The sequence below is a fragment of the Taudactylus pleione genome, unplaced genomic scaffold (assembly GCF_031769625.1).
Source record: "Taudactylus pleione unplaced genomic scaffold, aTauple2 ptg000062l, whole genome shotgun sequence".
Lineage (NCBI taxonomy): Eukaryota > Metazoa > Chordata > Amphibia > Anura > Myobatrachidae > Taudactylus > Taudactylus pleione.
In genome coordinates this window covers 4,971,124-4,992,034 of record NW_028284464.1, presented here as the reverse complement: position 1 = coordinate 4,992,034, position 20,911 = coordinate 4,971,124, and the positions used below count along the sequence as shown (strand labels likewise).

The 20,911-nt window shown below is 44.0% G+C and overlaps 1 protein-coding gene across 3 annotated transcripts in view; it reads right to left on the bottom strand.

The window, feature by feature from the left end:
• Window positions 1-20,911, bottom strand: part of CHEK2 (checkpoint kinase 2) — a 53,124-nt gene that overhangs the window by 5,994 nt on the left and 26,219 nt on the right. For all 3 annotated transcript variants that reach the window (XM_088465356.1, XM_088465359.1, XM_088465358.1), the window contains 7 exons: window positions 14,573-14,626; window positions 14,269-14,333; window positions 12,975-13,071; window positions 10,320-10,406; window positions 451-614; window positions 250-365; window positions 3-88 (listed from right to left, as the gene is read on the bottom strand). In XM_088465356.1, the coding sequence (XP_088321482.1) occupies window positions 3-88; window positions 250-365; window positions 451-614; window positions 10,320-10,406; window positions 12,975-13,071; window positions 14,269-14,333; window positions 14,573-14,626 (669 nt within the window). The remainder of the gene's footprint in view (window positions 1-2; window positions 89-249; window positions 366-450; window positions 615-10,319; window positions 10,407-12,974; window positions 13,072-14,268; window positions 14,334-14,572; window positions 14,627-20,911) is intronic.

Genomic DNA, 20,911 nt, shown 5'->3' with positions numbered 1-20,911 from the left:
ACCTGAAGCCATGGATGCTCCAGAGCTTCCTTTATTGTGAGCCTCTTTTCTGGATCAACAACCAATAACTTCTTAACAATATCTAGAGCTTAAAAGAGAAATAACTAATAAATATTCTTAAACAATTATACGGAAAGTTGCTATCCATCTAACAATAGACAAAATACACAGTACAGTTTAGATTCTGAAACAGTTTCTGCAGTTAGTAGACTGCAGTTATTTGTATAATATAAAAAAATGGTGATATACCTGGGTGCGATACTTCCTTCCAAGCAGCTGGAATAAAAGTATAATGTCCTCCTGTGATCTGATCTTTCAGAGGCAACTTACAGTTCTGTTCTGAAAATGGGGGGTATCCACCAAGGCTAGAAAAAAAAATTCTGAAATGATAAATAATATTGTATATACATATTACACACACACTTGGTTATCAGGGTAAAAAATCCTTACCATACAAACAAGATGACTCCTAAACTCCAATAATCTACTGCACTACTATAACCAGCTGTGCCAGCTGTGGTCAGGACCTCAGGAGCCAGGTAAGTAGGGGTCCCACACAACGTCCTCATTAAAGAGGTTTCTCCGAGAATTTTGGACTGGCCAAAATCCGTGATCTGTAAAATAAAGGCATTACAATGCTCAAAATTAGATTAATTTCAAAAAGCCTATTATAATTTGGTAATGGGTGATTAACCTATAGGGTGCAACCCAATTGTAAATCACTATGTAGGGAAGGGAAAATGGGATTTTGGTTGACACCTGATAAATCCTAATTCTCTAGATTCCATGGGTGGACACTGGAGAGACACTGGGTATAGAAGGGGCAGGGGGAACCTGGAGGAGTCTGGGCACTAAAATAGTTAAATCTTGATAGCAGTCTCCTCCTCCTCCCCTATAACGCACCCCATTGCACTAAAGAGCCAGTTATTACTAACAAAGCTCAAAAGGACAGAGAGTTGTAGGAGAAGAGGCAAACCAGGCACACAAACAAGCATACAAAATGAAGCCAGTGGGTCTGGATTACCAAAACTCAAGAAAAATTCAGGGGCATAAGTGTGGGTGTCCAGTGTCCCCAATGAATTCAGAGAAAAGTATTTATGAGATGAGAACAAAATACCATTTAATTTATCATGGGGGACAATGGATAGACCCAGGGATGTTCCAAAGCTGTTCCCCTAATGGAAGGAATGCTCCTGTGCTGTGCGTAGGACTCGCTGCCCTAAGCTAGCGTCTCTCGAGAGACGAAGGTGTCAAATCTGTAGAATTTAATGAAAGTGTGCACAGAGGACCACAAAGAAGCCCTGCAAAGTTGCATCACACCCTGGAGATAAAGTCTGCACCCAGAAATAAGCGCAATCCTTCACTGAAAACAGTTTGAGAGAGCTGAGAACTGGAGAAATAGGAGTCCGAAGATCCAGTTTCCTGAGGCAACATGAGGCAAAGTAGGCCCGCAACACCAGGCAAAGTGGGCCCGCAACACCAGGCAAAGTGGGCCCGCAACACCAGGCAAAGTGGGCCCGCAACACCAGGCAAAGTGGGCCCGCAACACCAGGCAAAGTGGGCCCGCAACACCAGGCAAAGTGGGCCCGCAACACCAGGCAAAGTGGGCCCGCAACACACAGTGATAAGCCTTAACAGAAACTGGTTTCCGGGCTCAAAGTATGGCACACACAACAGCGTCAAGAGGACTGTCTCAACAGCCACCTCGCCAAAGACAGGCAGGAGTTTTCGCCTAAATCGCATCTTTTGGCTGCGGAAACTTTTCGTGTGCGTCCAAACTATTGGCCGTATTCAATTCCAAAAGTCCCGGCGAATGTGAAACAGGCGAAAAGTGCTGACAGAATTGGGGAAACCAGCCTGTCACCTCCAAAAAGATGCACTAACATAGGGTCAATATAGATGTGCTCGAATAGCCCTAATAAAGCTATTTGGGGTACTTAAGTTTTACTTAAGTTTTGTCATTTGCTTCTAATTAGCGTGTTTGCACAAGTGGTGAAGAATAGCATTAAGCAGTTTTGGTTTTTTTTTAGAGAAAATAAGTAGTCCTGTCAAATTTGGGGTACTTGAAATTGGGTGCTAGCATATTTTAAAGTTGCAAAAGTGAAGTTTTATAAAAACGTTAAAAACGCACCTGAAGCAAGCACTTGCAATCAATAAAACACCTCACCCATACTTGCAGACCCCCAAAAAAGTCTATTTCTCATTTTTATGTTTGTACCCCCACTTTGTACTTTTTTGCCCCCAAATGCAAACTACTTTTAAGGGGTTTACCTAATTTGTTTTTGTTTTTTTACGCAGTTATCCTTTGGGGGCGCTGTCCCAAGAGTTCTGAGTGGTTTCCTTACCTTTGCACCCCAAAATAAAACTAATGCACTTCTTTCTCCTGCTATTCAGAGGTGAATCTTTTTCGCGTATTACAATGCATTGACTTTCTGCGTATTTGGAAATTAATATGGAGATAAGATTCCGTCTGGCGAAAAGTCGCAATTGGCGATACTTTTTCGCGAATTTCATCTTTTTGCTTCTAATTGAATACGGCCCTAAGAGGGAGATGACAAAAGGGAACTGCGGACATCCACATACCAGGCCAAACATGGCCACTTTGGAGCCACAAGAATGGTTAATCCGCCCTCTAGTTGCAGCTTGCAGAGGACCATGGAACTGACACATCCACCAGCAGAGCTTAAGGATCACTAGTCTTGATGCAGTGCCGGGCAAGCTTGCAATTGTGGCGAAAGGCCATCTTGTCTATGATAGTATGGCCCTAGTGTTCCACCAACAGTTTTAACACTGTGGGATGGAGGGATCACTCCCCTGCACAAACATTTTGAGTGAGTAAGTCTGCACCTGGAAGCGTTTGCACAGACTCCCAGCCTCAGCAGCTCCAAAGGTCCAACATGCCAGAGATCCAGCGCTGCTTCTCAGGGACCTGCCTGCACACCGCGCTAACCGCCAGCAAACCCGCCAGTGCGCCCGGACAGGTGACTCCTGGACCTCCAGAGTGTCCCGTGACAACATCCCCACTCCAATCAGGAGAAAGAAAAAAGTAACTGTCAGGTGCCCTGCCGGTCCCATCACACATAGCGAAAAAGACAAAACAGAAAACCCACCATCCCCCATCCTACATACCCACCCCAAAATAGGTACGAGGCCCTAACAAGAAAATAATAAACCTTATAAAATACATTTGCAAAACAAATACTAAGAAGTGGAGGCAGCTACACACATAGATCCGTAGGTCATGATGCCTCCAGTCCAGGAGAAAAAGCCCGTAGAAGACACTCTCAAAATATAGACTGTATGAGCACCCATATCATTTGAGTAGAAAAACAAACATATAAATGACAATAGGGTGACTGAAGGCAGGGGAATACCTGAGCTCAGTAGAAAGATAAGCAAATGGCACATTATGAAATAAGCATTAGAATAAAAGGCAAATACAGTGGTGCTTGAAAGTTTGTGAACCTTTCAGAATTTTCTATATTTCTGCTGAAATTTGGCCAAAACTACCTCTGATTTTCACACAAGTCCTAAAAGTAGATAAAGAGAACAAAATCAAACAAATGAGACAAAAAAAAAAATAGACATGCTAATTTTTTTTTATGGAGGAAAATGCTCCAATATCATCTGTTAGTGGCATAAGTATGTGAACCTTTGTTTTCAGTATCTGGTATGGCCCCCAGGTTGATACCTATTCCTAGGAATTCTGACCCATGAGCTCCATATAACACAATAAGTATCATCTAGAAATATAATGTCCAGCAACAAGTGACAGAATCAGAAATCCAGAAAATAAAATCCACCAGGAGATAACCGATGTAATGCTTAAATATAGATAGTAAATATAAAAGGAGAAGGTATAAAATAAGAGTTATGGTATGACATACCTTTGTTAACTCTTTTTCTTCGAGGTCCATGGGGTCCACAGCCATTACGTTGGGGTATGAATCCCGGTCACCAAACAGTTAACACAAACGAGCTCTCTGCTCCCAGGATGCACCGGGGTTCCTCCTCATATACCCCACCCCCTGCCTCAGGTAGCCAGTTCGTTACCAAGCTCAAGCAGGCGGAGACAAACAAAAGGTAAGAAAGAAGAAACCCATACTCGTGAGTCCAGACTCTCAAGAGAAGAAAATTACGGAAAGCTCCCCCAGAACTACAGGTGCGTCTGGGTATGTCATACCATAACTCTTATTTTCTTCTTCGGGGTCAATGGGGTCCACAGCCATTACGTTGGGGATATCCCAAAGCACTAACCCTACTGGCGGGGACGCTCCTGACTCTCAGAAGAGAGGAGAATCCTACACCCGAAGGAGGCATCCTGAGAGGCAAAAGTGTCAAAGGAATAAAATTTGACGAAGGTATGTATGGAAGACCATGTGGCTGCCTTGCATAATTGCTCAGCAGAAGCACCCAGGCGGGCCGCCCATGATGGACCTACCGCCCTAGCAGAATGTGTCGTCACTGAATCCGGCACCCACATACCAGCCTGTGTATAAGCCCATGAAATTGCCATGCGAATCAACCTGGCCAGTGTCTGTTTATTGGCTGGCCAGCCACGCCTATGACAACCATAAAGCACAAAAAGTGAATCAGACTTCCTCCATTTGCTTGTGCGTCTCACATAAATTCTCAACGCACGGACCACATCCAGGGAAGCCTCACCTGGTGAGAGACTAGTGCCCTGAAATGCTGAAACTACTATTTCTTCGTTAATATGAAATGTAGACACTTTCGGAAGGTAACCCTCCCTAGTACGTAGTACTGCTCTATCTTGATGAAATACCAAGAACGGCTCACGGAAGGAAAGCGCAGCTAAATCCGACACTCTACGTGCAGATGCCATAGCAAGAAGAAATACTGTCTTTGCTGTTAGCCACTTGATGTCTATTGAATTTAAAGGCTCGAACGGAGGAGCCTGTAAAACCTTCAGAACTAGAGTCAAGTCCCACGGAACAACCGGGGAAACGAAGGGAGGCTGAATCCTCAACACCCCCTGAAAAAAGGTCTTTATATCCGGTCTCAAGAGCAATTTTATGTTGGAACCAGACTGAAAGAGCAGACACCTGTACCCTCAAAGAGGCCAGGCGGAGCCCTTTTTCCAGACCGCTTTGAAGAAAATCAAGCACTCTGGATATCAGAAATTTCTGTGTATCATACCCTTTCAATTCACACCACTGAAAGAAAGTATGCCCAATTCTATAGTATATATGGGCTGAGGATGGTTTCCGTGCCTCCAGCATCGTCCGTATAACAGACTCGGAAAACCCCCCTCCTGCATTTATCTCCTGCCGACTGAGAAAGTCAGCCTCCCAATTCAGGATCCCCGGAATGAACACGACAGATATCGTGGGAAGATGAGTCTCTGCCCAGACCAGGATTTTTGATACCTCTGCCAAGGCAGCCCGACTCCTTGTGCCCCTTGATGATTCAGGTAGGCAACCGCAGTGCGATTGTCCGACTGTATCTGCACCGGCCTGCCCTTTCAGATTTCCTGAGCCTGCACTAAAGCTTTGAATATAGCTCTTAGTTCCAGGACGTTTATCGGTAGCCGGCTTTCCGCCACTGACCACTTTCCTTGGAAAGTGTGTGACCCCGTCATCGCCCCCCCCCCCCCTTGAAGACTGGCGTCAGTTTTGACCAATGTCAAATCCGACACCCAAAAGGGGCGACCCTGCCTGAGATGCTTTGTCTGCAACCACCAGGACAGGGACAACCGCACCTCTGGAGAGAGACGCAGCAACTGAGACCTGATCATGCGATGATCCTTATCCCAGCGAGACAGAATTAATTGCTGCAGTGATCTGGAGTGGAATTGTGCGTATTCCACCATCCTGAAGGTGGCCACCATCGACCCCAGGACTTGCATGGCCACTAGAATGGATATCTGCCTGTTGCGAAGCAACCTGCGTATTCGTGATTGTAAGGCAAGAATCTTCTCCTCCGGCAGATATATTTTCTGCACCACGGAGTCCAATCTTGCTCCCAAATCATACATCTGTTGTACTGGACAGGGTGACGACTTTTGCAAGTTTATGATCCAGCCGTGACTGTACAGACATGATACTGTCAGCCTCAAATGATCCTGTAACTGCTGCGGGGGCTGCCCTAGCAACAGGAGGTCGTCCAAGTAAGGCAAAATCCTGACGCCTTGTCGTCTGAGGCATGCCATCATCACCGCCATCACCTTGGTGAATACCCGTGTGGCTGTTGACAGGCCAAAAGGTAGGGCCTGGAACTGAAAATGTTCCCTCCTACCGCAAAACGAAGACATTTTTGATGAGCCTGTGTGATTGGTATGTGAAGGTAGGCATCCTGTATATCTAAGGATACCATATAGTCCCCCTGCTCCATTGCCAATATAATCGATTGCAATGTTTCCATCATGAACCCAGGGGCTCGAACAAATTTGTTGAGCTCTCCCAGATTCAGAATAGGGAGGTACGATCCGTTCGGTTTTTGAACCAAGAACAGATTGGAGTAAAACCCCTCTCGGAACTGATTCTCTGGCACCAGAATCACTACCAGTAAGGCAACAATTGCTTTCTGAAGGGCCAGGGCTCTTTCTGAACCCTCCTGTGGGTTTACACAAAAAAACCTTTGAGGAGGAGTCCTCCAAAATGTTAGGGCGTACCCTTGGGAGACAACTCCTCGAACCCACGCATCCTCCATCGTGAGAACCAAAACAGTCGGCCCCCCACCCTAGGATACCCCAGGGGGAGGCCTATCCCATCAGGCCACTGGTTTATCCTGGACCCTAGATCCTCAACGTTTGTTCTGCCAGGGCTTCCTGGGTCCTGCCTTTTTTGGTGGAAATCTCGCTGAGGGCTGACCCTTGGCCTTGCCCTGCGGCGGAAACCCCCGAAAGGACGCCCTTCTCAGTTTAGACGAGGTTGCTGATGGCAAACCTGCCGTCCTTGAGGCTGCCATGGAGGCTACAATTTTGTCCAATTCTGGACCAAAAAGAACACCCCCTGTGAATGGAAGGGATTCTAGGGCCTTTTTGGACCCGGCATCTGCCTTCCAATCCTTTAACCAGAGAATCCTACGTTCCACCACGGACTCCACTGAAATCCTGGAGGAAAGGATCCCTGCATCCAAGGTGGCATCTCCCAAATAAGAGACCTCTAATAAAGGAAATCATATCCAGTCGCTCCTTAGAGGCATCTGGTAAAGACTGCGTTAAAGTTTTGGCCCACTCCTCAATAGCTCTTGCTACCCAGGCCGTGGCCATAGCTGGACGGGTGGCCGTTCCTGCCAGCGAGAAGATTTATTTGAGACAACTCTCCAGTCTCCTATCCGTGGCTTCCTTCAGCGAGGCCGCTGGGATTAGCAGAGTGGTACGTTTAATCAGCTGCGCCACAAGTGCATCAACTGACGGTGGATTCTCCCACCTGGCACAGTCCTCTGCTGGAAAAGGATATAGAAGCGCCATTCTTTTAGAAGAATGGCTTTTCTTATCAGGACAGACCCACGCTTCCTCCATAAGTTCTGACAAATGTTCAGACTTTAGGAACTCTGCCTTAACCACCTTCTGGCGCTTGAACAGGGGGCCTTCCTAAGCGGAGGATCCCCTTCCTCGATATTTAACACCGATTTTACAGCACTTATCAGAAAGGGGACATCGGCTACTGGGAAATGATCATCACCCTTCTCGGAGCTAGACTCCTGTGAAGAGTCCTATGCCTGTTCCTCCTCCTCGGAGGCACTGGAGTACTCACCCATGTGAGAAGGTAAATGGCGCCTAGATTTAGGCTGCTTGGTTTGATAGCCTGAGGCTGAAAAACCCCCGAGGATGATGCCATAACATTACCAGCACCAGGGTCCATCCAAGGCGGCCACATCATGGGCATAGGATGAATCTGCTGAGGCAAACCCCAAACCGGTGGTACCGGGGCAGGCAGCCGCTCCGTCACCTGAGCCATAACCTGAGAAAATGATGCCCAAGGGGGCTCAGGGCCTGTAACAGGCAAACTTAATTGGTGTGGTGGCTGTCTATAACAGTTCCCACAAAGCCCATTTTGTAGAAAGTCCTGCAGGCTATATAGGATATCAGCGACGGGGCTCCCGCCACCTGACCCTCAGACTCCTTAGACATGTCAACTATGCCACTGGTTCTGAGTGTATATGTGCTGCTTTCTACTCTCAACCCACACACCTGTAGCAAGGGAAGGGGAGAGACAGTGACAGTATACAGGAATTACAGTTCTTTTACAGAAGAAACAGTATCCATAGACAACAATCACATGTCATGCATAAAGCCTTCTATGAGTCATACGCATATAAGCTCTCACTACCAACAATTAGCCTAGGCTTAGGTAGGATACAGCCCTGTAAAACCTGAACCAGCAGTGGGAAAGGTATACAGGGAGACTGCCCAGCGTCCTGCAGCAACAGCGATCAGAGAGCAACTGACATACACGCTGGCTGTCTTATATGGAGGCTGGGAGGAGCAACCCACAATCACTGCGCCAGAGTACTGAACTAGCGTGTGGATTGGGGGAGGGGCCGCCGGGGAAGCGTACCTCCCCTATGCTGCTTGGACTTGCCCGGTAAATCGACCTGGACGCCGCCACAAGCCCCGACTGTCCAGGAACATCATATCCTGGCGGTCTAGTGTAGGAAACAAGCTCTATGCCTCCCGACTGCAGCGCGCCTCTGGCCAGTCTCGCCGCCGGAGGCCGGACTGCCACGTGGTCATCCTGGGAGCAGAGAGCTCGTTTGTGTTAACTGTTTGGTGACCAGGATTCATACCCCAACGTAATGGCTGTGGACCCCATGGACCCCAAAGAAGAAAACAGCAATAGTGCAGGTTAGAACAGCATACAGCAAAGGGTCCCCATGCATATAGGTAGGTATTGTGGAAGCCTGGCATTGCTGGTGAGTCAGAGGAAGCACAGACAACACAGGAACATAACAGGCAAGGCAAATTCCAGATCCGAGGAGCAGGCAGAAATTAGCAGCTACCGCCACAGGAGCCTGGAGCCCTGCTGAGACCAGAAGTTATGGCCAGAATCCAAAATGGCTGCCACACCACGGAGCTTGTCACTCCGGGGCTCCGGGAACATAGGCAGCACCACAGGGTCTCGGGGGCAGGATCCCGGCACCAGGAGGCCAGTAGCAGAAGCCAACAGTCCAAAGGCCGCCAAGGAGGAGCATTCGAATCAGAGGAGGGTCCCAGGGTAGACACTCAAGATGGAGCCTCAGTAGTCAGAGGCCGCACTACAGGAACTGCCAGTAGGTGTACAGGCACACAGCTCCGAAGCCTTAAACAAACATGCCCAGAGTGGCAGGGCAGGTTTAAACACCAGGAGGATGTGAAAATAGATCTTCAGCGGCAACAGGAGAAGTTGAAAGGATATTTAGGTAGGAAAACACGGAGACATCCGTCTCACTCCATGCCCAGTCAAGCCACACACCCCCAGCCCAACCTATAACCAGTTTCTTTCCAGTGTCCCCCATGGACAAAAGAGAATGAAGGCAAAAGAATAGGTTGATACCATTCATCAAAGCCAATTTACAAACACTAACGCAAATACATTCATATATTGCAGTTGATGTCCAGATATCTTATATAGGTTTTTGAATTCCACCCCTAACACTAGTTCTTCTGCAGCATTCCTTCCACTGAGAATCAAGTCGTTCAAACACTTCAATATGGTTCAATTACTGGGCTTGTCTGTTGGCCAGCCACTGGAGTTCTCACCTATGGAGAAAGGAGAGATCTAATCCACAGCAATAAGTGGTAGCTATCATTTGTAAGCTTACATCCCAGTATACTCTGATTACATAGATTGGAAAGCAGAAGATCCCAGTAACTAAGTATGGGGTCACTGCTGAAATAAGCAAATATTGAAGACCAACGCTCAAAGCTGAATATTCATTGCTGGGTGGATCCATCCTTGAAGCCAGAGAACTACATTCATTTTACACAAATAAACCGCAATACCACATCAATAATCTTATTTACATATTAGAAGCTTGTTGGTCAGCATTATGGCAGTGTCAGGCTTGATGCACATTTCTATTGATGCCACTGTTGTCAATTGTGCGTCTCAGCATGTTATATTGGAGTAGATGTACGAAGCAGTGAAAAGAGTGGAGAAGTGTGCCAGTGGAGAAGTTACCCAGGGCAACCAATCAGCTTCTACCTAGCATTTAATAGAATGTACTTGATAAATGCATCCTCAAAGCTGATTGGTTGCCATGGGAAAATTCTCCACTGGTACACTTCTCCACTCTTTTCACTGCTTCATACATCTACCCCATTATGCATTAAAGTGACACACATGCAGCATGGAAGAGTTTATAACGCTCACCTTTACACAACATTCTTCATTAGCTGATGACAGCAGAACATTTTCTAGCTTCAGATCTCGATGTATGACTCCATTTTCATGGAGATACTAAAAGCAAGACACATTTATTATTCAAGAGGTCTACATTGTAAAATAGAGTTAAGGAGAAAATAATTCATAATCATTATTTAAATAAGTCAGTAGACAAATTAACTTAAAGATAGCCCAAGACACTGGTAAGCCTTTTCTATGGGTCTCATACATGTGACTAAAATTGCTGCTATAGGCCCTCATTCAGAGCCACTCGCTAGCGGCAGTACGCTCGTTCCGAGCGATGTTCGCACATCTGCGCATGCGTACGGTTTTTAGTACGCATGCGCGAACCAGTCAGTGCGGCCGAAAATCGTTGGTACGCAATATAGCGAGGGCCTGCTATTTTGAGTGACAGAATGAGGCGTATGTGGGTGGTAACAGGGGAAGGTGCTTGAAAACGGGGAGTGGAGATCCGAACGCAGGCGTGCTTAAAGGTCAAAACGGGCGTTTTAAGGGAGTGCATAATTAATACAGCAGCGTCATTGACCACGTCACTTGGTTTTTTTGAACTCAGAACTGCTCGCAAAATAGCGGTTGAAAAAACCAACCACAAGAATAGCGAAACGAGCGTATGTTTTGCTCGCTCGTTCAGACTTAGAGGTGGGAACAGACTGCAATTTGCGAACGGATCATTTGAATAGCCACCCCTTGTTTTTGAACGAACGACCACAAATAGCGAACGGCTCTGAATCAGGCCCATAGTAAAACATATACTGCACAGTTATTTCAAGAGGAAAGCTTGTGTTTTTTTAATAATAAAATCCAATAGTATAAAATGGAGGAGTTTTTATCCTATTCTACTATATTTTTATACTGTAACAGTTTCAAATATGCTGAAAAATCTGTACCCAATATGTTTAAGTGGCAAAAAATCAACGGTCGCTGTTCACAATATGACTGTAATGTTTTGTCTTGCTATTAAATGTTTTCCTGTGATGTTCAATGGGAAACAGTCCAATTGTAATATAAAAAAGTGCAAACGGTGCCACCTATTTGCACTATTTTAGAAATTAGCCATGAATAAGATGGTGTTGATTAGTCTAATATTAATATACATACGGTAATTAGTTATTTTGAAGATTATATTTGTGCTACGCACATGATGAGAAGATGGACAACATTAAACCTTTCATTCAAACAGGAGTTTGGTCTGTTTTACATCAACTGTGTAGTGGGAGGGGGAAGGATAATTGGACCCTAGGGAGTAGGTACCTCAGCAGTTATGAGTAAGCTGCACATGGATAGGATTTATAGTGTGCGGCAAGCATACATTTGATTGTTTATCACTGGATACAGTATGACACAGAGCAGGGTGGATAGTTCACAGTTTATGTGTTAAAGGTGTATCTATCAAGAGAACAGTAACAAGCCATTCATTCTCAATTTGTAGTGAGAGTTAGTTATACATACAGTAAATACAAAATGATAAAACTTATTAGTAGCAACAAGCAAAATATTCTAAATTTCTGTTGTACCCAAGCATGACAAAGCTCAATTCAGCAGTGAGGTATCAGGGTCTTGGGGCCTTTGTGCAGCACAATTTAGCTGTATTTGACTCTCTGCTAAATGGCTGCATTATAATCCTATTCTGGGGAATGCTTTGGAGACCTCCGCATGGATATAAATGAATGATTAAGATTTCAGAGCAGAGACTACTTTCAGCGTGGTTTTTAAGTGCTATGAAATGTCAGATGTGATTTATGGCTGTGTATATAATGCATAAAAGTAATGTCATTGAGTTAGATCTGTAATAAAAACATTGCAGTGTGTTGCTCAAGATTTATAAATGATTCTCTTGGTTTAAAATACATATGTATGAATAATTTATTACAAAAAGAAACCATGCATAAATGTAACTAATATATATTGTTGATGTTACTATTTTAGATTGTGTATGTTTGTTGAACGTTTTAACCTTTTTATCTTCTTTCTCTGATCTGACAAGCATAATGTTAGTTTCCGTTTTATTTTATAAAATAGTTATCGACTTCTAATTAAGCAAATATATACAAATTAGTTGGGGTACTGGATGTCGGCGCTCGAGATTCCTGGTGGTCAGAATCCTGACAGGGTTAGGATACAGACTCCTATTGGTAAGTATCCTAACCCTACCACCAGCCCCATTCCAACCCTCCCTGCCTAACCTAACCTTCCCCCACTAGTGCCTAAACCTAGCCCTCCCCCCACAGTGCCTAACCCTCCCCTTAGTGCCTAAGCCTAACCCTCTACCTAACCCCACTAGTGACCACCGGAATGCTGACGCGGGATTCTGACTGGTGCCGAGATTCCGACGTCGGCCTTCTGAGCGCCAGCATCCCGACAGCTGGCATTTAAACTACGTAAATCCCATAGCAATAATGTACTTACAACCTGTACAGGTGAATACAAGTGAATATACTGTATCAGGCCTGGCCAACCTGTTGCTCTCCAGCTGTTGGGAAACCTTGTCCCAGCATGCTTTACCAGCTAAACAGTGGGAGGGTATGCTGGGACTTGTAGTTTCACAACTGCTGGAGAGCAACAGGATGGCCAGACCTGTACTATATCAACACTGCGTGATATTTAAAGAGATTAGCATATTACCTCAACAGCTAGCAGAATCTGATAGAAAAACAGTTTTGCAGTTGATTCTTTAAGCCTGGATGTCACTACTCTGTCGAATAGTTCACCTCCTTCCATCCTAGGAAAAAATAGATCACCAAGTTACAGGGAAACCTAGCTATGACCAATAGGTATAAACCAATAGTGAAGGATGGCTCTGTTTGAGAAGAGTTATGGTGGTAGATAAACGGTGTCATCTCAGAATTTAAACAAAAGATTTAAACAATACGAATTGACGCATAAAAGGTAAAATATAATATTTAGTTTGACAAGAACGCTGCAGCCTTGTGGAAAAGCAAACTGCGATTAAGTATTACGTCCCTCATCCATTAGAAACTCCCACAAGTACAAGAGTGTCTAAATCTGTGCTAATACAGGGCAAATCACTCTGTCTGCTATGCTTGCTGTGATATAACAGGCCACGCAAGGGAAGAAATACATTCTGCCTACATGATGGAAAAGCTGCAGGAAGTATTGCAGGTTGCATGTACAGTTACCAAAATATCTACAAAGGGATTATTTACGTCTCCCAGTACATACAGTACAGTACAAACGTGTGTGAATGTGTTCCTCCACTTAGCACACCATAAAGAAGTAAATAGCTGTGACAGAAGGGGTATTTACTTTGTGTAGCTGTGGGTGAAATAAACACCCAAGATCCTGCACATACAAATATCAGGGAGCTGTGGGAAGCTAACCAGAAGGCATTGGTCAACATCTCTCCACTTCTTGAATTGATGCCACATTGAGTTGCTACACTTCGCCAGGCTAGAGGGGGTCCTACACGATACTAGGCATCTATCCCATGACTTTTGGCACTTCAGTGTATATATAGCACCTAAACAATGCATATCTTAAAACAATGCTTACTTTTCATAACATAGGTAGTCAAGATATCTAGCACATAATACATTGAGTGAAGATGTATAGGTACAGTTATCCTGATTCTAAGGTCAAGGTCTCCACCGTCTGCCATGGAATTCAGTATCAAGAAGTTACGTTTTTACTTCACCTAGAAACTACCATATATGATCAGCCTGCACATGCCTCTCTATTGCAGACACAAACACTGCATGAAAGAACAAGAACACGTGAGGTGTGGAGAAGAGAGTGGGTCAGAGATCCTGAAATACACTGATACTGAGATCAAGTAAATGGGATCAACCAACAAATAGTAAATGGTGATCCAGGCATCCAAGACAACAGGCACCATACCTATATAACCCATAAATGTATTATCGACATCGGAGTATCAATGTTTTATGCAATTACTCACAGTTCCAGTACGATGTAAAAGTAGTCATCAGAGTAAAAAAAGTTTTCAATCTGAATGATGCAAGGCTGCATAAAAACAAAATACATAATTCAGTGTGAAGAAAACGGTTTTACAATAACTTCATACAATTTTGTGGGTATTTATGCTATTTGATCAAATGTGAAATTACTGCAACATGTCTACATACCACGGTATCCTTATAATTATCAGTTTTTATTTACCAATTTTAAAAATTAGCCGTTTAAAATTAATGTTTAAATTAACATCCTGAAACGGTAATGTACTAATATCCCCTGTTACTTACATGATTCAATTTTTTCAGAATCTCGATTTCAGTGTCAACGGATATGGGTTGGTCCTGCGGAAAAGAAGAGATTTAATTGTGCGTTTTGGCTTGCCAGGTGATTATGTGAAATAATTCTGAAGACTGGTATCTATGTGAAACTTGAGCGTCTGAGCTTATCACACTATACTTGGTTCATTAAAAAGAGCACCAGAAATAGTTTATACTCATGAGAAAATAATAACCTGAAAAAGATTGAATGTAAGCGCTACACAGGAGAAGTTTGTTGATTTCTAATGATGTGACTTGTCCAATAAACTGCAGCAACAACCTTCCAATGCCTACATCGTTTACAATCAAACTTTCACAGTCCTGAAAGATACAATAAGATAAGATAGCCCTTACACTAGAATACATCATTAGCATATGACCCGTACAGAGGTATTCTCAATTTGCTTGATCACCAATAATATATAGTGTAAGTCAATTGAGCTGTACATACATTGTCTAAAAACATTAGGGGTTTATTTATTATACGCCAGCTTTTCTTAAACTAATTATCTGTGTTTTGCCGAAGAAATTAAATCAGCAATACTATCAAGTGGAAAATCAAAATTTTTTAATTAAGCAGGCAAAAATCAACGAAAATCTGCAAAGTTTAATAAATAAACCCCTTAGGGCTATAATTACTCAACTGAGAGTTTTTAGAAGTGGAGATGTTGCCCATAGCAACCAGATTCTAGCTATTATCTTCTAGAAGGTGTCATGGGCAACATCTCCACTTCTAAAAACTCTCCCTTTAGTAAATATACCCCTTAAGAGTTAATTTCAACATTGCCACCAGTATTCACAAGTGTTGTACTACAAGCAGGAGTATGTACTACAAGCAGGATTTGAGAACTTGCTTTAAACAGGGCATTCAAAATACAAGGCTGTGTCTTTACTTTTAACAACCATTTTACAAAGCTCGTATAAACATGGCATATAGCTTCATTTTAATTTATTTACATTTTGTAATATTTTAATACATAGCTTAAACTTACTCTACTCATACCTCTACCCACTCCTCCAGGCAATAAACCTAAAAAATGATATGTAGCACAATGGTTAGCATTGCTATCTGACAATAGGGTCATGGGTTCTATTCCAACCAGGTCACTTTCCTCCAGGTGCTACCATAGTTCGAAATATACTGATAGGTTAATGCTAGAGTGTGATAGAGACTACAGACTGGTGCAGAAACTGAATGATTTAAGAAACATTGGGATAGATGCATTATGGTGGCACACATCATGCCACTATAACTCTTCCTGCTTTGTCTTTTACAGAGGAGAAGCAGGAAGCACTATCGATGAGATGTATTAACATCCCATCTGCCGGAGTGGGGGAGTGAGAACACAGGGCACCAGCCTAGTGCTGACGTGCTTTGTCTCCCTTCCTGGCCAGCTCCAATGGACATGCGCAAGATCTCACAAGCATCTCAAGATCTTGCGTGCAGCTTAGAGCCGCAGCAGGCACAGTGCTGTCCCTGCTGTGGTGTTAGGGCAACGGCAGCAGCTGTCGATATCTATAGCTTCAGCTGTTGGAACGGTATGTGCCACTGACAGTCATACGTTTCCCAGCACATCGTCACTTCTATCTTGTAGATAGCAACGCTGATAATGACAGTGGCACATAACGCCCCTTTAACAACGAACCCCACAATATCACCAAACCACACAATAATACCTGGGGGAAAAGTAGTATCAACGCACATAACGTGCACTGATACCACTTCTTCCCCATATCAGCCATTCATACATCTCCCCCGTTATCTGCAAAACTGTGTAATATTGTGGTACTGTATAACGTTTATTATTACTTAAAGTACAAACTGCTTTGAAAGAACTGTACTACTAACTTCACACAACATACAGTTAGGACCATATATATTTGGACACTGACAAATTTTTGTAATTTCAGTGATTTACAAAAACATATTCAAGGTACAGTTATAGAATGAATATGGTTTTAAAGTGTGGGCTGTCATCTTTAATTTGAGGGTATTCACATTCAAATTGAAAAAAGGGTTTAGGAATTACATAATATGTAGCTCCCTCTTTTTCAAGGGACCAAAAGTAATTGAACAAGTGGCTCAAAAGCGGTTTCATGGACAGGTGTGGGCTACTCCTCCTTTATTTCTTTATTAATTAAGCCGGTAAAATGTGGCACTGGAATTTGGAAGCTGTTGCTGTAAACCCGTAACATTCGGTCAAAGGAGCTCTCAAGGCCATCCTTAAGGTGCGTATCCTCTAGCAGATATAGCAGGGGTGGGGAACCTTTTTTCTGCAGAGGGCCATGATCGTAGGATCCTTTCCATTGGAAAGAAAACCCCCTTCACAACATCCAGCCAAGTGAAGAACACTATCCAGGAAGTAGGCATATCATTATCCAAGTCTACCATAAAGAAAAGACTTAAAAAATAACAGATACAGAGGGTTCCCCACAAGGTACAAACCATTCATAAGCCTCAAGAATAGAAAGGCCAGATTAGACTCTGCCAAAAAAAAACCCAACAACTATAAATGCCAGCCAAGTTCTAGATCAGAATTATTTGGTCTGATGAATCCAAGATCAGCCTCTGCCAGAATTATGGGAAGAATAAAGTATGCAGAGGGCTTGGAAAGGCTCATGATCCGAAGTATACCACATCATCTGTAAAACACCGTGAGGCAGTGTGATGACATAGGCATGCATGGCAGTGGGTGACTAGTGTTTATTGAGGAAGTGACAGAAGCAGCCGGATAAATGCTGAAGTGTATAGGGATATACTGTTTTCTCAGCTTCAGTCAAATTCAGCAACGTTGATTGGACGGCAAACATACTGTGAATGCAACCCAAGAGTTTTTGAAGGCAAAAGATGTGGAATAGTCTACAATGGCCGAGTCAATCACCTCATCTCAACTTAATCGAGTATGCATTTCACTTGCTGAAGACAAAACTAAAGGCAGAAAGACCTATGAACAAACATCAACTGAAGACAGCTGTAGTAAAGGCCTGGCAAAACATAACAATGGAGGAAGCTCAGAATTTGGTGACATCCATGGGTTCCAGCCTTCAGGGAGTCATTGCCTGCAAAGGGTTTATTGACAAAGTAAAAAAAAATAACATAACTAATGGTACTCATAACATTAGAGTACCTGAAATAGGACACTGAATAAAAATGGTTGCAATTAATAAATATTTCATACAATATTTTTGTGCAACCCTTTGCATTAAAGATGAAAGTCTGCACTTCAACTGTATCTCCCTTGTTTAATTTCAAATCCATTGTGGTGGCATACAGAGCCAAAATGATGAAAATTCTATCTCTGTGTCTAAATATATATGAACCTAACAGTATACTCAATCTCGGTATAGGGGTGTATTCAATTTGCAGCGAAAACTGACGTTTTTTGTGCCATTGGAAAAAAACTGAAGTTTTTTGACAAAAAAGGTGAAAATTTTAGAAAAAAAACCCTGCCAAAATGGAGAAAAAAAAATCTGGAGAAGAGTTTTCTCCATCCCAGACCAAGAGAAAAAATATGCAAAATCCCTATTTTTGGCTAAAAATTTAGGGATTTCTTTCATTTCATTTCTTCATTTTCGCCTGTTTTTTTTTTTTTTGGGCAAAAAACGGCCTTTCGCAAACGTCAGTTTTCGTTGCTAATTGAATACGGCCCTAAATGTCTTAACACCTTTGTCCCTGAGGCTTTTCTCAGCTCTGGACTTGTCTCATTCCAACATCAATCTCAGAAATCTTTTATGTAGTACCTACACAAATATTATCTTATTGTTCAGAAAATACTATTATTCTGCTTACTTCTGAATTCACCCCATCTCTCAAAAGCAAATGTTTTCTGTAGTAGGGGTATATTGTTTAAAAGATGAGACTCTCCTCTTTCATATGAAAGTACCTCTGAATGTGCAAGTCCCAGTATGGAGGAAATTGCCCTTCTCCATTTCTGGCAAACTTAATATTTTCTGAAGTGTAGGATGCAATTGTCTGGTGATCACCAGACAATAACTACTAATAGTGGCCAAGTCTATCTTCCAAATGATTTTAGGCATTACACAAGAAACAAATATAATCACTCCAGAGTTACAAAATTGATACTGCTCCATGGAAAACAGAATGTATCAGATTAACAGAATATAAAGAGAGGGATTTTCCATATGACATTTTAGATGGTGCTAGAACCCCAGCACTTCATACACCAGCTAAGAGTCTTGTGATTTCTACTTTAGGATTTATCTTTTTGCATTCTTCCAACTCCCCTTGCATACAGGTCTAGATTGAAATATTTAACTGATTTTCAATAATATTCAGTCAGGGGCCTGTGAGACCATATAACAAGAGATATGGTAAGAACTTACCTTTGTTATCTCTGTTTCTACGAAGTCCATAGGGTCCACAGGGTTGACCTTGGGGTATAGGTTGGGAACCAAATCCGGGCACCACGCAGTTAAAGCTTTTAGCTCCCAGGATGCACTTGGGTCCACTCTCCCTATAACCCCGGCCCCCCGGCCAGAGGCACCTCATATTGTAAGTAGCCAAAGGCCGGAGGAGGAGAGAAAAAGAGAGAGAAAACTGGAACACTCTAGAACCATACTCACAGAAAAGGAGACGGGAAGCCGGTGACCAGTAACACAGCCCATATGAAGCCAGGTGCGTCAGGGCGGGCGCCCTGTGGACCCTATGGACTTCGTAGAAACAGAGATAACAAAGGTAAGTTCTTACCATATCTCTTGTTTTCTACTTCAGGGTCCATAGGGGGTCCACAGGGTTGACCTTGGGGATGTCCCAAAGCAGTTCAACCAAGGGTGGGGACGCTCCTGTGCTGAGAGGAGAATCCGTCGCCAAAAAGGAAGCATCCTAAGAGGCAAAGGAAACCAATGCCTAGAACCTTAAAAAGGTATGGACAGAAGACCACGTGGACACCTAGTAAGGCAAAACAGCTGAGGCGCCACGACGAGCCGCCCACGAGGGTTACACGGCCGAGAAAAAAAAAAACAAGCCTCAACGATAGAAATGCCCACCCATGGGTAGGCCCCTGAGGAAGACATACGAGGCCATCCAGTCAACATTTCATTATAGGCCGGCCATCGTTTCCTGTTAAAACCAGAAACCGCAGACCACCAATAAGGAGTCCGCTTACCATAAGGAACTTGAACGGATCACATAAAGCCAAAGAGGCCGGACCACAGTCCATGAGGCCACAACAGCCGAGAGGACTGGGAACTGAATGGCCATACCATAAGTTCCAGAATAATATGGAACCTAAAAACCACTTTAAGAAGAAACACAGGGCGAGAGCAACTCACACCGTGACATGATGCCCTCCAGAAGAGGGAGCCACATGAGAACACTCCCCATTCAGACACTCTCCTGGTTGATTTAAACACCCTGAGAGAGAGAGAGAGAGAGAGCTTAAACAATAGACCATGTAATGGCTATCACAACCAGCGGTTCCATTGACTGTCCCCGGAGGGAACAAAGAACCACTAACTCCCCAGGAGTCCCTAGGGAGGACAAGTGGAGACATAATCCAGAAAACACTCCAAAGGATGAACTGGATACCAGAGCGGAGCAATTCCATATCTTAACCATACCGACAGTGTAGAGATCCGCACTGTCAGGAAGGCCAGGCCAAGGGTGAAACCCAAGCCAGCTGGAAGGAATGCCAGAATATCTGGAAATCCTGGACACCGGAGGATCGTATCGACAGGTACGATACCATAAGAATTATGTATGCCACAGTCCGTGGCAGATCCCAGCAAAGTCTGGCCTATCTGCTCTAAACATCTCAATGAAGACAGAGCCAGGGAAGCCCGATGACCACAGTAGGGGCGCAGTTAAAGACAAGCGATCCAGATCCAGGGAAAAACAAGGACCCTGAGACAACAGGTCCAGATAGTGAAGCAGTAGGAACGGAGCATCGAGGAGGAGACTCCGAAAATCTTAGTACCAGTGATGTCTGGGACGACCTGGAGCCCCCAGAAGGAAAGCCCCTCCGTCTCGAATTAAACTTCCGAAGACCTCGAGGAAGAAGGGAGACCGGAGGACACAGGTACACAAAGTGGAAGGACCACTTCACTGACAAAGAGTCACTGAAGGTAGCTTCAGTACTCCTAGAGCTGGACTGTAACACCGGTAATGTGTGATCGAGTCAGAAGGCCATGGGGATCAATCCCCTCAGGGAGGCCCCCTCTGCTCACCAGGAGTTGAAACCTCTCTTGGAGAAGAGACTAGTCCCCGGGATGCACGCCGTGACGGCTGAGGAAGCCCGCTTCCCAATGGAGAGCTCCGGGAATAAACACTGCAGAGTTGGCCAGGAGAAG